The 19,869-nt window shown below is 39.1% G+C and overlaps 1 protein-coding gene across 1 annotated transcript in view; it reads right to left on the bottom strand.

The window, feature by feature from the left end:
* Positions 1–13,589: 13,589 nt before the first annotated feature.
* The window catches only part of MCOLN3 (mucolipin TRP cation channel 3), a 43,414-nt gene continuing 37,134 nt past the window's right edge, over positions 13,590–19,869 (bottom strand). Inside the window, exons 12-13 of the mRNA XM_069094589.1 lie at positions 16,076–16,206; positions 13,590–14,782 (exon numbers count right to left, since the gene is read on the bottom strand). Coding sequence (XP_068950690.1) covers position 14,782; positions 16,076–16,206 — 132 coding nt within the window. The 3' untranslated portion in view covers positions 13,590–14,781. The remainder of the gene's footprint in view (positions 14,783–16,075; positions 16,207–19,869) is intronic.

The following is a 19,869-nucleotide window of genomic DNA, read 5'->3' as shown; positions in this document are numbered from 1 at the left end:
CTCCCTCTCCCTCTCCCTCTCCCTCTCCCTCTCCTTTTCCTTCTCCTACTCCTCCACACAATGAGAGAGAGAAGGAGGAGAAGGAGAAGGAAAAGGAGAGGGAGAGGGAGAGGGAGAGGGAGAGGGAGAGGGAGGAGAAGGAGAAGGAAAAGGAGAGGGAGAGGGAGAGGGAGAAGGAGAAGGAGGAGAAAGAGAAGGAAAAGGAGAGGGAGAGGGAGAGGGAGAGGGAGAAGGAGGAGAAGGAGAAGGAGAGGGAGAGGGAGAGGGAGGAGGAGGAGGAGGAGAAGGAGAGGGAGAGGGAGAGGGAGAGGGAGAGGGAGAAGGAGGAGGAGAAGGAGAAGGAGGAGAAGGAGAAGGAAAAGGAGAGGGAAAGGGAGAGGGAGAAGGAGAAGGAGGAGAAGGAGAAGGAGAAGGAGAGGGAGAGGGAGAGGGAGAGGGAGAGGGCGAGGGAGAAGGAGAAGGAGGAGAAGGAGAAGGAGAGGGAGAGGGAGAGGAAGAGGGAGAGGGAGAGGGAGAAGGAGAAGGAGGAGAAGGAAAAGGAGAGGGAGAGGGAGAGGGAGAGGGAGAAGGAGGAGAAGGAGAAGGAGAAGGAAGAGGAGGAGTGATTCAATTTGCACTCTGAATCCATCCCCTATCTATCTGGAAGTGGATAAAATGGTACATCATGAGTCCTTTGGAATTGTGGTTGATTATTGTGTTGATTGGAGTTACTTAAGTCTTTCAAGTCTTACAACATGGCTGTTATAAATTGTTTTCCTAGTCCTGTTCACTTTGCATCAGTTCATACAAGTCTTCCCAATTTTTTCTGAAACCATCCTTTTCATTGTTACTTACAGCAAAATAGTATTCCATCACATTCATATGTATTTTAACTTGTTCAGCCATTGCCCAACTGATGAGGGTCCCCTCAGTTTCCAATTCTTTGCCACCACAAAAAAATCCTGCTATGGAGATTTTTGTACATTTGGGTCCTCCTCTTTCCTTGATCTCTTTGGGGCATAGACCTAGTGGTGACATTGATCAGTCAAAGTGTAGGCACAGGCTAATAGCTTTTTAGGCATAGTTCCAAAGTGCTTTCCAGAATGGTTGGACTGTTCTAGCTCCAGCAACAATACATTAGTGTACCTGTTTTCCCACAGACCCTTCAGCATTTGCTATTTGCCTTTTGTTTGTTTTTTGTCATCTTAGCCAATGCAATGGATGTGAATTTGGTATCTTAGAGGTGTTTTAATTTGTATTTTTTTCTTTTACATTTTGAAGGGAGGAAGGCAGGGCAAATGGGGTTAAGTGACTTGCCCAAGGTCACATGGCTAGTAAGTGTTAAGTATCTGAGGCCAGAATTCACTGCACCACCTAGCTGCCCCTGTATTTCTCCAGTTATTAGTGACAGAGAGCATTTTTATATGGATATTGATACCTTGGATTGCTTTCTCTGACAATTTACTATTCATATCTTTTTACCATTTATCAATTAGGGAATAGCTCTTATTCTTATAAATTTGAATCAGTTTTCTATACCTCAGAAATGAGACCTATATTGGAGAAACTAGTTTCAAAGTTTCTTCCCCCTGCCCAATTTACTGCTTTGCTTCTAATTTTAGCTGCCTCTGTCTTCTAAGTCCAAATGCAGTTCTCTCTCCATTTTTAAAAATGCAATGAGTTTTCAATTCAAAGTCATCTCAAAACTCATTTGTCATTGCTAAGATCTCATAATTCATAAGGATTTCTATTTGGTAAAAGATATCATAAATATGTTCAGTTTTCAAATGCTGTAAAGCATTTATTAAGCTCTTACTATGTTCCAGGAACTGTGGACTAAGTCCTGGGGATACAAATATTAAAATGAAATGATCACTGCCCTCCAGGAGAAACAACTTAAATTAGGGTATCGGAGGACTGGGAAGGGCATTTTGATCAGGGAAGGCACAAAGGTAGTGAGTGGAATGATGGAGCGGTAGATTGACATGTCCTTTTCAGAGACATGGGTAAAGGTTGGTAGCTTTATTTCAGCTCTCAGGTTAAACTGTTGAAAGGGGGAAGAGGGTAAATTCAAGGTAGCTTCTCGGAGAAGGGATTCAAGGTGAATCTTGATGGAAACCAGGGAAGTCAAGTGAAAGAGGTGAGGAAAGCAAAAAATACAGTTTGGGTGATGTGAATTTCCAGCCCACAGCAGTGAAAAGGAAGCGGAGTGTCCTGTTTAAGAAACAGCAAGGAGTAGCTGTTCCCAGGTATCCCTTGGTGGTCCATTTTGCAAGATGGAGTAGCAGAAGCAGCCAGGGGGTTGGAATGGCTCGTTTGCTTTCCCTATCGTCCTAGCACAACACTGGGAATATAACTGCTATTCAGTTCTTGATATTTCCTTATTTCCTTAAAAAGACAAAATAAAAGAGACAAGAGGAAAGGAGGAAAGAAAAAAAGGGATGCGCTTGCTTCCTAATTATTTTCTCTTTTCTAGTCTCATCCCTATTGCGTCTAGAACAAAGCATTCCTCAGGCTTGGCATTTAAAACCTGTCCCAGTCAATCTTTCTGGGCTCATTTCTCATTACTCCCTACCATTTACTCTTTCTTCCAACCAAACCGGTCTACTTGCCATTCCAGGGTATAGTGGATAATATTGGGCCCGAGTTCAAATTCTCCCTTAGACACTTATTGGCTCTGGGACCCTGGACAAGTCACTTAATCTCTGTCCCTCAGTTGCTTCATCTATAAAGATGAAGGGGTTGGATTCAATAGCCTCTTTTCTAGCTCTGATTTCGGATTCTCCGATTCTCAGGTCCCTATGTAAAGCTTTACACAGGCTGCCCATCATGCTTGAAATGCATTCTTACTCATCTCCATTCAGAATCCTTAGTTTCCCTTGGGGCTAATTTCAGGCATGTCATTTCCTCAGTCCTGCCTTTGCTGATTCTCAGTCCTTAGTGTTGTATTTATGTCTTATGTTGTATTTATTTAATAGGAAAAAAAATGCTAGACTGGGAGTCAGAGGGACCTGAATTCAAATTTCATCTCAGACACTTGCTACCTATGTGATCCTGGACAAGTCACTTACACTCTGAGCCTCGGTTTCCCCATATGTAAAATGAGGGGCTGAAGTAGATGGCATCGGAGGTCCCTTCTAGCTCTAAATAGCTAGCATTTAGAGTGTCTCTTCTTTGCGAGGCACTGTGTTAAGTGCTTAACAATATCTCATTTGATTTTCACAACAACCCTGGGTTGTAGGTACAGTTATGATCCCTATTTTACAGCTGAGGAAACTGATGCAGAGGTAAAGTGACTTGCCCAGGATCACACAGTATATTCCAGCAGAATGCAAGTAAGCTCCTTGAAGGGAAGAAGGAACCTTTTCATTTTTTTCTAGCTTTCATCCCAGTGCCTCGAATAGCATCTAGCGTTTAGAAAGTACTTCATTATTGTTTGCGGATTAAATATAACAGTAAGATACTGCCTTTGTTTTACACCTGAAATATGCTTAATATTCCTGTTTTTGTTTTGTTTTGTTTTCCAAGAGAAAAGTATGTCACAAAAGCAATTTCCTTCCTGGATAATTGCATCATTATTATACACTGTGTCATATTAATGGTCTCCGTTTTCAGCGACTTGGCTCGAAGACGCCCAAGGGGATGCCCAAATGCGCCCAAGTTAGTTAATGCTGAGGAAGTTAATAGTCAGGTCTCCAACTAGGATGCTTTCTCCAGCTGAACTCTGAAACATCTATTTCAATTCAACTCAGCAAATATTTGTTATGTTGCATAGTCTCAAAGGGTTTCCAACATGTGCAGTTTACATAAGCCAGCAGGCCATCAGTGTGGAGACAACACAATTCTATCTTTCTTCCATTCTCAAGCAAAATCAATTCAAATGACTACTCTTTAAGCAGTGACTGTGTGCTAAGTCCTGAGGATAGAGACTAAAAGGCAAAAGCACGTCTTGTCCTCAAGAAACTTGCCTTCTACTGAAAACAGGTGGTACAGTGAAGAGAGCACAGAGCCTGGAGTCAGGAAGAACTGAGTTCAAATTTAGCCTCAGACATTTACTAGTTGACCCTGGGCAAGTCATTTGCTCTCTGTCCCAGTTTCCTCATCTATCAAATGTGGATAATAATAGCACCTCCCTCCCAGGGCTGTGATGAGGGTGAGAGACATAATAATTGTAAAGCACTTAGTACATTGCCCAGCACACTGCAAGCACTATATAAATGCTATTATCAATATTATTATTACTATTATATTATTATTACTATCATTATTTGGCATTGATGGTAATAGACTATGATGCCAATGTAGGTGATTTAGTAGGAGACATGGTAGAAAAACACAGTTGTTTTTGAAAAGAAATAAGGAAAAGCATTACACTAATGAGTCCATTATTTGATTCCATATTTTAAAATTAAATATCAAAGATGTTCTTACCAGGTGGCACTTCCTACTTTCCATCATCTATCCTCTCCCCCTTCTTGTCTTCTATGTCTATCTCTATCTGTCCTGTCTATCTACCTATCTACCTGTCTATCTGTCTGTTTGTCTATCTATCTACCTACCTACCTATGTCTATCTATCTACCTATGTCTGTCTGCCTATCTATCTGTCTGTCTGTCTATCTACCCACCTATGTATCTATGTATTCCCCAAATACTTCTCCCCCAAAAAGCACCACTTTCACCAGAAGAACTTTTAACAGTTTTGCTTTCTACTTCTCATTATTTCATTGACATAATGAGAAAAAAATGGCCTTTATTCTTGTTGGGAAGAACATGGTATAAATCTCAAAGTAACTCCAGCTAAATGAGAGGTGAAAGGTTGTAGCCCTATGGTTCTCAAGCTTTTGGTCTTGGGATACCTTTACTCTCTTCAAAATTATTGAAGAGTCCAAAGAGCTTTTGCTTACGTGAGTGGCATCTATTTATATTCATCACATTAGAAATTAAAACATCTTATTATTAAAATAGTTTTGGCCCCACAGACCCTCAAAAAGGTCTTGGGGGCCCCCAGGTGTTCCTGGACCACACTTTGTGTGTGTGCAGTGGGTGTAGTGGAAGCTTTCTGGCCTTGAAATCAGGAAGAGCTAAGGTCAAGTCCTCTCTCTTATACTTACTGACTATGTCACCACATGGGTAAATCACTGGACATCTCAGAGCCCTAAGTCAACTCTAAAGTATAAGACTAGACTTCAATTTCTAGATAAGGAGCTAATTTGCAATGGTGGTAGGAGTCTCCCTACTGGGAGTGCCCCAAGCTAATGTAATCCCAGAACCAAAGCCAAAACAAAAAAACTCCCAAGCAAATTATTTTCAGCCAACAGCTGAGTCTTTTTGTTAGCAAACACTTAAGAGAGAGAAAAATATAATTTGAAAATTAAAAGGGGAAGTCTTTTTACTGCCTTCTCTAGGAGGCTCTCCAGAACTTGGCAAAGGGAAGTTTTAGATTCAAAGCCAACCTTAATTCAACAAGTACACTTCCTCTTTATATTATGAATGAAGTGGGTAAATCACCAAACATTTGTTGATTTTAAGTAGGATTCTCCAGTTAGAGCTGGTAAAGACCACAGATAAGGTCATCTGGTGTGCTCTCCCTCCCATTTCATAGAGAGTTTTAAAAGCTTGCCAAAGGTGCCATAGGGAGGAAACAGAAAAGCCAGGATTTGAACCTGTGTCTTCCAACTCCAGATCCAGGCTCTTTGTACTGTACCACACTGTGTCTCATTAGTTGTCTGGCCTGTGTGCTTGTTTCAGGATCCCTACAAGCATCCTAGTTTCCAAAGGAGGCACAACAGACAGCAGATGTTCCTAGCCCCCTGAACCATCGCCATCCCCTCCCATATCACAGTGGGGGATTATCTAATCACTACCCGGCTTGCATCAGAACTTTACTGCTTAGATGTGAGTCCCTTCCCCACAGGAACACATATATAGCCCCTTCCCAAAGACCCAGCCTGAAGTGAAGGCTCCTTTTACCACATCCTTAGGACAAATCTATCGAGATGAAATATGCAATTCAAGTGAATGAACATTTCTTTAGCACTTACTATGTGTCAGGCACTAAGCTAGATACTGTAGGCATGAAGATTAAAAACCAAAGCAGCCCATGACCCTAAAGAACTTTGGAAATCCTACGGGCCACTTCCAAACTATGCAGGGCAGCTTCCTGCATATCCGGGTTTCAGGCACCTCAGTCCTGTACTTGCATGGGCAAAGTGCCATGCTCCATCATCCCTGATATATGCAGGAACAAATGATGAAAAAGAATTTATTGGGAGGAAGGGAACAAGCATTTATTAAATGCCTACTATGTGTCAGGCAAGGATTGTAGTGAGCACTTTACAGAGTCAACATTTATTAATCACCTACTATGTGTCTAGTTCAGTGCTAAGCACTGAAGATGCAAAGAAAGGCATAAAGCAGCCCCTTCCCTCGAGGAGCTTACAGTCTAACAGTGGAAGATAAGACACAAGAAGAAGCTGGAAGGGAGGGACCCAGGGAAGCAAAGTCTTACAGCTGGGGTAGGAAATGCCCTAAGGAGGCATGACTTACAAAGCTGAATTCATCTTGCAGGGTGATGAGTTTCTGGAGATCATGAAGGAAGGAAGAGTCTTTTTGAACCTCACAACAACCTGAGAAGTAGGTGCTACTGTTATTGATCCCATTGTACCGATGAGGAAACTGAGGGGGACAGAGGTTAAGTGACTTGCCCGGACCACACAACTAGGAAGTGTCTGAGGCTGGATTTGAACTCAGATCTTCCTTGGTCCAGGTCTAGGATTCTATCCACTGAGCCACCTGTATAATTACAGGGAATACAAGTACAAAAGAGTGATGGTTCCTGCCCTCAAGGATCTTAAATTCTAATAGGGAGAGACAACATGTATAGCTAGGAATGTTTAACTACCAGTTTTCCCCCCAATCCCCCAAAAAGTACCCATGACACAATTTTTAAGTTTAATCTGTGATATTAACATTTTCTCTGTTGCTTTCTTAAAAATCAACAAAATAATAAATCAAGCTCTGATTTGTAGAGTTTGTGGATTTCTAAGATGTAGATGCTCACACTGAAAATTTTACAATTAGCTCATGTCTGAGCTGACTCAAGGGGCACCCTTGCATATAAAGAGTAATGGGCAGAGAAGGGTGAAGTTACAGGGATAGTACACTCACATATTAGTGGGATTGTGCTTTGTAACAAGGAAATGCCCATCACACAGTAAAGACAATCTCATTCTAAGAGTGATAATAAGCCTGAAAGTAATACCAACTTCAGCCAGCTAAAAACCAGGAAAACAAGAAAAAGAGGGGTATAATTTACTATAATGAAATTCATTAAAGCCTTAAAGATGAAACTTTAAAAATGGAGGTTGATACAACTAATTATTGTGTGATTTCCTCCCTCTTCTTCGCCTCAAATAACTACAACATGACTCAGGTTTTAGCCAATTCCCAATTGTTTGAAAAACATTTTTCATCTTTCATTTTTCAGTATTGTAACTGTGCCTCTTCATTAATTAGGAAATCAAATTACTTACCTCTTTTCCAAACAATTAGTCACTGAAAATAAGGCCTAAAGTGAAGAGGACTTATCAGGTTTGTGGTTCTAGCCTTCATGCAAATTTATCTGCTTTGAAATATGAAACTTTAGAATGATTAAAATGCCTTGACTGTAACATTAGCCCATGCTATCTCCTATGACCTATCAGAGAAAAAAAAACACTGAATTACTCAGCTAAGTCAAAATACTATACTGCCTTAATTATAAAACTATGCTGACACGGAGGAACCAAGAAAATGCAACATGTTTTAAAGCATTTTAATGTTTTATTGCAGTGGAAGGTCAAAACTGGGTTGGGGGAGAAGAAGGCATAAAGGGCAACATGAAGAAAGTGGGAATTCTCCAGACTAGCCTTAATAGGCCACATATAAGAATGGGTTATAATTTTAAAGAAATATTTGTTGTTAATTTTGTTGCTGTAAATGATAAATATTGGAATATGAATAAATTTTTACAAATTTATGAAAGCATGGGGCTATTTTTTTAATTAAATTTTATTTATTTTCAGTTCCAAATTCTTTCCCTTCTACCTCCTCTACAAGAAAAACAAAACCCTGTATAAATATGTAAAGTCGAAAGAAACCCAAACTCTCACATTAACCATGTCCAAAAAACAAATATACTTGAATCTTCATTTTGAATCCATTCCCTCACTATCTGAAGTTGGATAGCACATTTCATCATGAATTCTGTGGTTCCATTGTGTGGATCAAAGTTCCTGAGTCTTTCAAAGTTGTTCATCTTTACAGTATTGTTATTTTTTAAAGTCTTTGAAAGGTTTTTTCTAAAACCACCCCTTCATTATTTCTTATAGCATAACAGCATTCCATCAAACACATATACCAAAACTTGCTCAGTCATTCCCTAATTTATGGGAATCCCTCCAATTTTCAGTTCTCTGCCACCACAAAAGGAACCATTCCAAATATTTCTGTATGGATGGGTCTTCCTCTTCCTTTGATCTCTTTGTGATATAGACCTCATAGTGCTATTTGAAGCTCTTTAGATATAGTTCCAAATTGCTTTCTAGAATGATTAGACTACTAACAGTGAATAGATATGTCTATTTTTCCCCATCCCCTCCAGCATTTGTTCATTTCCTTTTGTTTTGTTTTGTTTTTGGTCATCTTGGCCAATCTGATGGGTACAAGGTGGTTACCTCAGAGTTGTTTTAATTTGGATTTCTCTAATTATTAGTGATTTAGAACATTTTTTTTCACGTGGCTATTGAAAACTTGGATTTCTCTCTTTGAAAATTGCCTATTTAGGGAATGGTTCTTATTCTTATAAATTTGAATATATCTTTTAGAAATGAGAACTTTATCACAGAAATGCTTAAAAGATTTTCTTTCTCAGTTTCCCACTTCTCTTCTAATTTTAGCTGCATTGGTTTTGTTTATACAAAAATTTTTTAATTTTATGTAACCAAAACTATCCATTTTACTGTCAAACAGCTTCTTACTTGGTCATGAGTTCTTCCTCAATCATAGATCTGGCAGATAATTTCTTGAATGCCCTTCTAATTTGTTAATTTTATCACACTTCATAAATCATATACTTATTTGGAGTTTGTCTTGGTGTATGATGTGAGCTGTGGGTCTATAGCTAGTTTCTGCCAGACTACTTTTCAGTTTTTATTGAATAGTGAGTGATGCCCCCAGACCCAATTTTCATATTTCTCACAGAAACAGCGGGTTTGTCCATGCACTCAACCACAACCACATCTGCCTAATCTCAGACAGGACCACAACAGCCAGCCACTCAGAAAGCAGTACCACCAGCATGCCTGAACAGGATGTGGACCCCAAAAGGGCTTTCTCTAAGTAGGCACCTGTGCAGTAATAGCATAAGTTGTCCTTTAGGTGAACTTATGACAGAGAGGCTTACTGTAATTTGCATTCATATATATATATATACACATGCCTCCCAAATGATTTTTTTCTATATGAATTATGGGTAGCCACATACGCAGTTCCATCAAGGCTGGGACCCCTCCACTATTACCTAATCCCTTAACAAACTTCTCCTATATTTCAATATTCATATATTCTGTAATGATGTAATTGTATCTTTAAGCTGCTGGTTCCTTTTGGAACTCAGCCTGCTTCCTGAGGGTCATCATTCTAGGGCTGGAGATGGTCTGAGTCTGTGAATTAATTTGAGACAGCCCCACAATAGACCATGAAAGTGAGGTCTGGCCCCAATGCCTGGTATCTTCGGGTTTGTCAAACACTAGGCTACTGCAGTCATTTGTAGTGTTTCTGATCAACCTATTTCTTTTCAAGCAACAAGTTGTTTTAATTATTATGGCTTCATAGTATAGTTTGAGATCTGGTGCTGCCAGGCCCCCTTTGTTTGCACTTTTTAAATTAATTCCTTTTGTAGTTCTTGACATTTTATTCCACCAGATGAATTTTACTATTATTTTTTCTAGCTCTGTAAAGTAATCCTTTGGAATTTGATGGGTATAACACTGAAAAAGTAAATTAATTGAGGTAGCACTGTCTGTCATTTTTATAATATTGGCTCTGCCTACCCATGATTAATTAATATTTCTCCCATTATTTAGATGTTTTTGTTTGGGTGAAGAGTGTCTTGTGTTTATATAGTTCCTATGGGTGTTTTGGTGGGTAGACTCCAAGTATTTTATACTATCTGTAGTTCTATTAAATGGAATTTCTCTTTCTTCCTGCTGTATTTCTTTTTAGTAATATATAGCAATGCTGATGATTTGTGTGGGTATGTTTCATATCCTGCAACTCTGCAAAAGTTAATTGTTTCTATTAGTTTTTTAGTTAGTTTTCTTGGGTTCTCATAATTTGGTTTTCTCCTTGCTGATGCTAATTCCTTCAATTTCTTTTTCTTGTATTATTACTATTATGGCTAGCATTTCTAGCACTGTATTGAACAGTAATGATAATTACTTGCCTTAACCTTGCCTTAACCTTGATCTCACTTGCAAAGGCAACTTAGAGTCATTACAAATAATGCAGGCTCCTGGTTTTAGATAAATACTATTTATCATTTGGAAAAAAGCTCCATTTATTCCTATGCATTGTAGTTATTTTAACAGGAGTGGGTGTTGTATCTTGTCAAACCCTTTTCGGTATCAATTGATATGATCATATGATTTGTATTGTTTTTGTTATTAATATGGTCTCTTATGTTTATAATTTTCCTAATATTGAACCAGCTATGCATTCCTAGTATAAATGTGATATGTTGCTATAATCTCTTTGCTAATATTTTACTTTAAAATTTTATATCAATATTCATTAGGGATATTGGTCTATAGTTTTCTTTCTCTGTTTTGATTCTCCTTGGTTTAAGTATCAAGATCATGACTGGGTCATACAAGGAATTTGGTAGGATCCCTTCTTTTCCTTAAAAAAATGCTTTTTATTTAAAGTTTAAATATTTGGTAGAATTTGTTTGTAATCTCTTTGGTCCTAGGGATTTTTCTTTGGGAGTTCATTTATGGCTTGTTTGGTTTCTTTTTCTAAGATAAGATTAATCTGGGCAATTTACATTTTGGTAAATATTCATCCATTTCATTTACATTGTCAGTTTTATTGGCAAAGAATTTGGTAAAACAGTTCCACATAATTGCCTTTATTTCTTCTCCATTGGTTGTGAATTCATTTTTTTAATTTTTGGTACTGATTGAGGTTTCTTCTTTCTTTTTTTTTTTTTAAAGCAATTGAGGTTAAGTAACTTGCTCAAGGTTACACCACCAGTTATTCCTGGGTGTGGTGCTAAGTATCTACGCCCAGATTCGATCCCAGGTCTCCCGACTCTGGGACTGGCACTCTTAATCACTGCGCCACCTGGCTGCCCCTCTTCTCTCTTTTTTTAAATCAGATTGTTAGCTAATAACCTATTTATTTTATTGTGTTTTTTTTTTCTCGTCAAACCTGTTTCACATATGAAAACACAATGGCCCAGGGTGGTTGAATAACTTACCAAATGTTACAAAGGTAGCAATCATTAAAGGTCGGATATAAATCCAGAACTGCTGCTACCAACCTCAAAAATCCATGTGCTCTGTCTCCCATTGTAACATAATTCCCAGCTCTAACAGACCTCTGTCCTGCAGTGAGAAGTTTGGGAATCACCCCTGCTGTGGGTGAATCGGTTCCCCTGGGCTTGCTCCTGCTTCGCTATAGCTGGGTCTGTGCTGGTGCAGCCCACCTTATTGTGGGTTTGTTTGTTTTTTTAACCAATTCCTAGTTTTATTTATTCATTCAGTATTTGTTTTTTGTTTGTTTGTTTATTTTGCTTTCAATTTTTTTCACCTCTCCTTTGATTTTCAGGATTTATATTTTGGTGTTGAACAGATGGAGTCATTCTTAATTATATTCTGACCAAGTTTCAATATTCCTAGCCTCTGCGCACAGCCTTTTCTTCTAAGAATTAAAGTCAATGTGATATTTGCAGGAAGGAGGTGAATTTGGGCTTAGCAGCCAAAGATAGAGAAGCAGTGTCTATCCTGAGAATCAGAAATACCTGGGTTTAGGGTTCAGGTCGTGACTGTAACTCACAGTAACTATGTGACCCTGGATAAATCACTTAACCTCTTAGTCCCCAGGCAACTCTTTTAAATTACGGAAGAACTGCCAATCTATATTGAGACAGGAAGTTTCTACACCAGGAATGCCTTACATGGTTGAAATCACAGATCAACAAAAACAAAACCAAACAGTGCATACAGTAGGACAAACCTGAACTTCTCTTTTTCTAGCTTTAGGTCAATGAACTCTATTTTCCCATACATTGACTTGGCATGGACTATACGTGTGTATGTGGACAGAGATGTCAGTGGAAGGTAAAAGAGAGGGAAGGGAACAAGTCTAGTATGTTCCAGGCATTGTGCTGAGTGCTTTGCAAACATTATCTCATTTGAGACGCTAGTTTGGATTCAGGTGAGCTTATGAACCTGCTCAAACTCTCAACCACTGCAGTATGTCCATTGGCTCAACCCCTTAGGGCTAAAGAAACCAAAGGGAAAGGAGGCAGCTTTAAGTGCTGCATATTGTCCTGCAGCTCTGCTTTGTTGTTATTCAGTCGTTTTCATTTGTGTCCAACTCTTTGTGACCCCATTTGGGGTTTTGTTGGCAAAGATACTGAAGTGGTTTGTAATTTCCTTCTCCAGCTCATTTTACAGTTAAGGAAACTGAGGCAAACAAGGCTAAGTGATTTCCAGGGCCATACAGTTGGTAAGCACCTGAGCCTAGATTTGAACTCAGGGAAGATGACCTTCCTGACTCCAGGCCTGGCTCAAGTTGTTCAAAAGCAATTACAGCTTCCCTAGGTTCCCATTTTCCTGCCTTCCCCCAGTACAACAGACCTGTCTAAGCCTGTTCAAACTCACTCTGCTTGCTGGCCTCCCAGACAGGAGGCTGACACGACCTTAGAATTCCAAATCTATCTCCCATCTCCAAGAAACTTGTCTTTTCTACCATTTGGCAAGGATGGCAACATTCTCATTGGGCTGCTCATATAGCTAACGCATCCTGTTGTTTCCTTGAAGCTGGTGCCTGAGGAAAAGGTGGCATCATTCCATAGCCCTAGGGGATGACAATATGTCACCTCTCTCATACATATTCAATCAAACAAAATGGGATATTAGTAAAACTCTTAGCACAGTTAAAATAATTAATAATAAAATCAACAAAATAAATAAAAAAGAACTTTGTGCTATTTAAATGCTAGTTATTATTATTATTCCATTGTTATTATTCACCCACCATTCCACACTGGAACATTTCAGTTTGAATTCAATTTTTAAAATGTATTCAATGATCAGTCCCACAATCCCTGGGCAGAATCTCAGCCTATGAGACCCATCACCTCTCTTGGCAATGGACGCTGCTACTGAAATTTGTTGTTCTCCCCTTATCATGGCCTCCTACCATTTTAAGGGAGCTTGGAGAATGGGGGAGGGAGTAATGAGTGGAATGCAGAAAAAAATAAACCCAACAAGGTAACGTGTTCCCCAACCAGAAGCTTAACCCCAGAAGGGTAATCAAAATTCCAAGCTTATAATTCAGTCAAATTATACTCAAAAAGTATTTATTAAATGCTGTCTATGTGCCAGGTGAAAGAGCCTAGATAAAGAACAGGCTTCAAGCCAAGAAGATCTGGTTTCAAGTCTCACCTTTGATACTTAATTGACTGACCCTGGGCAAGTCCTGTGGTTCTCAATGCTATAGAGCAGTTCTCTAAGATTTTAAATTTCAGAGAAGGTGCTAATCTACATTGGTAGGGGGAGTTTCTTCATCTCCGTGTTCCCTAGACTGATGAAATCACAGGGCCACTCCCTATCCCTAAGGCGTATGTGCCAGGAACTTTTCTAGATCCTGGGTATCCAAAGACAAAAACTTAGTTTTTAGCCCTTTTAGCCCTAGTTCTCTGGGCACTTACTATATCTCTAAAGCCAATGTTTTCTGTCTGAACCTGTTCCACCCAAACCTTGGTCATTTCTGTAGATATTGCTCCTTCTCCAGAAGACCCTAGGGGGAAAAAAGAGAGCCAAGACAGACTCATCAGATGATTTTTATCTTCCTCATTGGTATGGTTTCCCAGTGTGTAAATTTCCTCCAACAGTCTAGGTTGGTAACTCCTGTAATTTGTAATCTTGCTATATACATATCTGTAATGGTTTTCACTTTTTCTTGTTTTCTCAGTGGGTAAGGGCAGGAAAGGGAGAGGAAGAATATTTGGAATTGAAAATAAAACAAAATTGGAATCTAAAAAAATGGTAAGTTTCCTGGGACAGTGAGAGATTAAGTGAAATGCTTATGGTCATACAATGAGTATGCTTCAGAGGTAGGCCTTACTGACTCTCAAGACCAAGACGTCATCTCCTATGCCAGGTGGCCTCTCCATCAAGTTGAACAACACAATTTTAAAACACCTACTCCATCTTTGTAAAATTCTAACAATAACTATAATACAAACATCAGAACCTATAGGACACACACATATATGTATACATGTATGTGTGTATGCATGTATGTATGTATGCATGATCAGAACTTACAGGCCTAGGAAAATGCAACCAGAAGGAGATATATATTAATTTTCTACTTTTCCTCACACACACACACACACACATACACACACAAAATCCTACATTCACTTTCCTTCACAACCTTCCATTTCAGAAACATTTGGTCATTATTGATGTTCAATACTTGATGATAGCATGGAGATTTCACAGCTTCAAGGATTTCATCATTAAGACCTTTAAAGATAAAATATACATAGAGCTTGTCAATTTTCTCTGGAAAAAAAAAACCAAACAACCCACTTTCCCACTTAAGAAATTCCTTATTTTACCATTTGAAAGTCACTCAAATTAGTTTCTACTTTAATAAATGGCATCCCATCCCTTAGGAAATGCTCCTCCTCAAAATCAACAGGAGAATATAAGGAGAAACTAAAAATTAAATTATTTTTGTGTCTTTGTTTTTCCTGAGACAGATGTTTTCAGGAATCTCAGAAATGGGAAGCCAACTTTTTTTTTTATTTCAAAAGGTAAAGTCCTGTAAAGTAACCCTGATAATTTATCTTTTAAAACATGTCTGTTGTCCCAAAACACTAATAACCAGAGAATCTCTACTCTACTCTCAACTCATCCCAACCACAGGAAAAATATTTACTTGTAAAAATCTTAATAGATTTGTAGTTTCATGTGCAAACAGTTTTTTATTGCACTATAGAAATGGCTGTTAAATTAAAAATAAAATAATTTAAAATCTTAATATTTTCTATGAAGCTGAAGTGCTAAGAAACTCCTTTATATGGAAAAATCATTAAGTATACTGTTTTCACCAGCGCTGAGCCCAGATAGAAAGTGTTTTAAGTCACCTTCCCTCTCTTGGCCTCTGTTTCCCTATCTCTCAATAAAAAAAAGGTTTCGTATTCCATTTCTACCACTTATAATGCTATGAATTGCCTTATTCCCTGGCTTCCTCAAAATTGGGAGCTTAGGCTTTAGGCTCAAATCAAACCCTAGTGGTGGCTTCTAGTTTGTTTTGGTTTTCTCAGATGACATTTCTGATCATCAAAGCCTGCTGATGGGAGAAAATTCATGCAAACGTTCACCAGGAACATGTACTTTTCCTGTTAGTCATCTTTTCATTTACATTCTTACATTTGCATTTGATCGGAGGGGGTCCTGGGTTGGGGGGGGGGGGTCAAGGAGCAATGACATTTGTAGGAAATAAGACAGAATTAGCAACTAGAAAAGAATGAGTATGAAATATGGCAGAAAGAGCAAACCTTAAAATAAGGTAATCTTTGACTATTAAAAAGAAACAGTGTTTTTCTCCTTCAAAGGGCATCCCACCATAACACTCACAAAACCCCAGACCATTCTACTCCTTTTAATAGCACAGATGTTCTTGTAAATGAACACGTGTAACCCAGCAACTTAGTATCTCAGAGAACAGGGATCCTGCTTCCACCACAGGTGGTGATCTCCAAATTACCCATCACTTTGTACTCTATGGAAACCAAGGAAGTTGAGACTTACTATTTACAGCAGCAGAAGAGAGACTTTCTGTTCTCCTCTTCCAACCTGTATCTACCCGAGTTGGGCAGATCTTTGCATTCAGACATAAATGTGTGCAGTTCAGTCTCTGGAAAGCCATCTTGTTGGTAATGCTAGAGAGGAAAGGGAAAGGAACCGTACTTTTAATATGCCCTGTAAAATAACTGTAAATCCACTCTGAAACAGATCACTGAAGAGATTCCCTCCAATCAGGCACCATGATACAGTGGAAGAGTGCTGTCCTGTCTCTCTTAACTAACTACTTGTGGGGTCATAGGTGACAAGTTCTTTACTTAATTTCCTTTTCTATAAAATGAAAGGGTTGGAATACATACTAATAATGACCAGTTAGTATTTATATAACCCTCTAAGGGTTTACAAAGTGCTTTGCATATTCATCTCATCTGATCCTCACAACAATCCTGGGAGGTAGGCACCATCACTATCCTCATTCTATGGGTGGGGAAACTGAGGCAGAGGTTAAATAACCAGCCCAGAGCCATATAGTTAGTAGGTGCCTGAAATCTGATTTGAACTTGGGTCTTTCTAACTGTTGGTTACCACTGTGCTAGAAAGCAGGAATTGGGGCTTCTGGTAAAGAAGAATGTTTAAATAAGACAACCACTAAATGGATAAAACTAGAAGGCAGTCTAGAAGAGAGATATGGAAAAAAAATACACAGCTTAACCTCTATGTTGTGTCTCATTTGATTATTTTTTAAATTTTTATTTATTTTATTTTTAATTCATGGAAGAAAAAAGCATTTCCATAACATAGTATTAAAAAATGATTGCACATGAAATTGCAAACCTATTATGTACAACTTACTATTTTAAAAATGTAATAAAATTATCACATAAATTTCTTTTTTTTCTTTTTTTCCCTTTGTTCTTCCTTCCCCCCCAACACCCCAGGGATACCTACCATTCGACACAAATATATGTGTGTATATATGTATGTAAATATGAATATATATATATATATGCTCTGTGTGCCCCCATTTTACAGATGAGGAAAATGAGACACATAGATTAAGTGATGTGTGAAGGATCACAGACATAGCAAGTGTTGGAGGCTGAATGAGGACTCAGGTTATCTTGATTTCACTCTATGTACTGAGATACCTAGCTGCTTTTAAAGTCCTTTTCAGCTCTAACTCTAAAAAAGAAACAAGCTTCCCTTCACATTTCATCATGGATTGCTATCAAACATCAGTTACCAGAAGCCCTAAACTCTAATCCTGGTTCTGAGATGAAGACACCACAATGATGATGATGATGATGATGATGAAGGCGACCACTACTAACTGTATTACTACGGCTTCTCCTATGACTGCTATGCCTCCCCCTAGCTCACCTCTCCTATATGCCCGCCACTTTACTATATTATCTCTTCCTCACAACAACCCTGGTTTTTTTTAATAGATGAAAAAACGGAGGCAAAGGGAGCTTAAGTGACCTGCTTAAGTCACAGACAGTGATTTGCCCTTGGGAGGTCACTTAAGACCCAAGCCTCAGTTACCCTGATCTGTAAAATGAAGGGGAGGTATATTTGATTGTATGCCACCATGGGGGGGGGGGGAAGAGAGGGAAGGGGAGGAAATCTGAAACTCAAGGGACTGTGAAACTGAATGTTGTGAAATAAAAGTAAATACTTTTTAAATGAAAGGGAGGGACTAGATAAATGATCTTTTTGTAACTTTCTTGCAGCCTTGTAGCTTTACCTTCCTGGGTATTAATTATAAAGAGTTCTGGGGAGATCAGAGTGAAACTGGGGGAGAAGTCTATTTGGCTTAGGGCATCTCCTCTGAATCCAGGGAATTCTTCAATGAGTGAAGCTATCGCCTTGAGTATTAGAGAGAGAATGTGAAGAGTTTGTGGGTTAGAGTGTTAATAGCAATAGTAACAATAAATGATACATACTAGCTTTGAAGTTCTCAAGCATTGTACAGATATTCTCTCACTTAAATGAGAAAGAGACCAGTCCATTACAGATCCAAAGGGGAGAGAAGGTTAGGAAGGGAGCGAAACAGTGAAGGTGTCAACAGAAGGGGTTGGAGGTGGGAAGAGGGAGGGGAATTAGAACTACATCCCTTGCCAAGAGCTGATTGTTCAATTTCCAGTGGGAACATTTACACCTCAGAAATCAGCAAATGCCACAAATCCTGGCTTGATTTATGGTTTTGTTGATTGTCTAGTCTTAAGAAAGGGATGGACACAATGTGAAGAATGAAGATTAAACAGAAAGCTGTTATGCATATATTCCCCTGTGGTGGCAGCCTTTAAAAACTCTTTCCCAGCACCCAACTGCCCTAGCACCACAGTATCCTTGGAATTTCTTCCTGATTTCCAGATTGTCCTGAAGGAAATGGCTCGGGGGTCATTTGGCTACCAGGATTCCAGCTAGTCTAGTGCAGAGGCATCAGACTCAAAGCCTGCAGAACTCCCTGAGTGCTGCTGAAACCAGATTAAAACGTAATTGGGAAATGTTGAGCAAAATAAGTAAAAATAAAATGAAACATAGGTAATGTCAATTTGTGGTTTTCTAACGCAATAGGCAGCCAGTAGGGATCTTTATGTATGGGTCTGTGGCCCCACTGGTGACCTTCAGAAATGTTCAAAGCCTCTCTCCTTGCTGCATAGCATAGTTCACAGACTGCAAAATTGGGAATCAAGAAGATCTGGGTTTGAATTTCCCCTTTATCCACTTGACAGGTGGGTGATGCTGAGAAAGACACAATTTCTTCATTTGCAGTGACTCACAGTGACCTTTAGTCATTAGACTTCAGCGTGGTAGGAATGAGAAATCAAGGTCTTAGAGAAGGCTGGCTTCAGATTACAGGTGCCCCTAAAATTTGTAGTTCAGCATTTCTAGCATCTGTGAGGCGAAGTTATTCCTTAGCCTTGAGGTTAGCCTCTGACAAGTACTCTGAATGCATAAGCAGGATCCAAGGCTCATGGGCAGATCCCAGGACACATTGGAATAAACATGGTGTCGAGAACAAGGGAAGTGTGTGGGACAGTAAAGACCCTTGCCCAAATTAAACTTAAAGGCTTCTTAAGGTAGAAAGTAGAAAGGAGTTTATTATGATCTTGCGAGAAAAGGCATCCCCAACTCAACAAAGGGCCAGAATGGAGAAGCACCCTACAGAAGGCAAAAGCATGATTGTAAAACCCTGACATGGGAATTCCACACCCTCTCAACTGTCCCACCTTACCATGGGTTGGTAAGGCAAGCTCACAGTCTTCTTAATGCCAACCAATCGGCACAAAACAATCTCAATCCATTACCCAATTATTACTAATGATGCTCTAATTTTGTTAGATAACATACATAATACATGAGGTCCACCAAGCAAGCACAGTAACAACCCCAGAATACTGAACCCCCTTCAGTCCAACCTGGATGTGTCCTTATCTGGGCCTGAGTGTCCCAAGGCCACTGTCTGCTTCTGATTGCTCAAATCCACCTGCTGCTGCCAACTCCTTTTATTCTACATTATTTCATTTTTAGTATTATCTAGAAGTTCTCTAGGAACTGGGAACCCAACTTCTTCCCAAGGCTACTGTCTGGTACTTTTTATCAGTAGTCTTGTTTCAGCAATTCTTGCAGTTCTGTAGAAACTTAACCCTTTGCTACCTCTCACACTACCATTCCTTTCCCCAAATAAAAACCTCTAATTTGGTCTTAATAGTTAATCCAATCAATTGTATTGATACCCAATAGCTCTTACATTACCTTGAAATACACAATGACCCCCATATATATGTGGAAAT

This window comes from Petaurus breviceps, unplaced genomic scaffold (assembly GCF_028583685.1).
Source record: "Petaurus breviceps papuanus isolate PSGF00001 unplaced genomic scaffold, PetGlider_PUasm1.0 220, whole genome shotgun sequence".
Lineage (NCBI taxonomy): Eukaryota > Metazoa > Chordata > Mammalia > Diprotodontia > Petauridae > Petaurus > Petaurus breviceps.
This window is presented reverse-complemented; position numbering and strand designations above follow the sequence as displayed.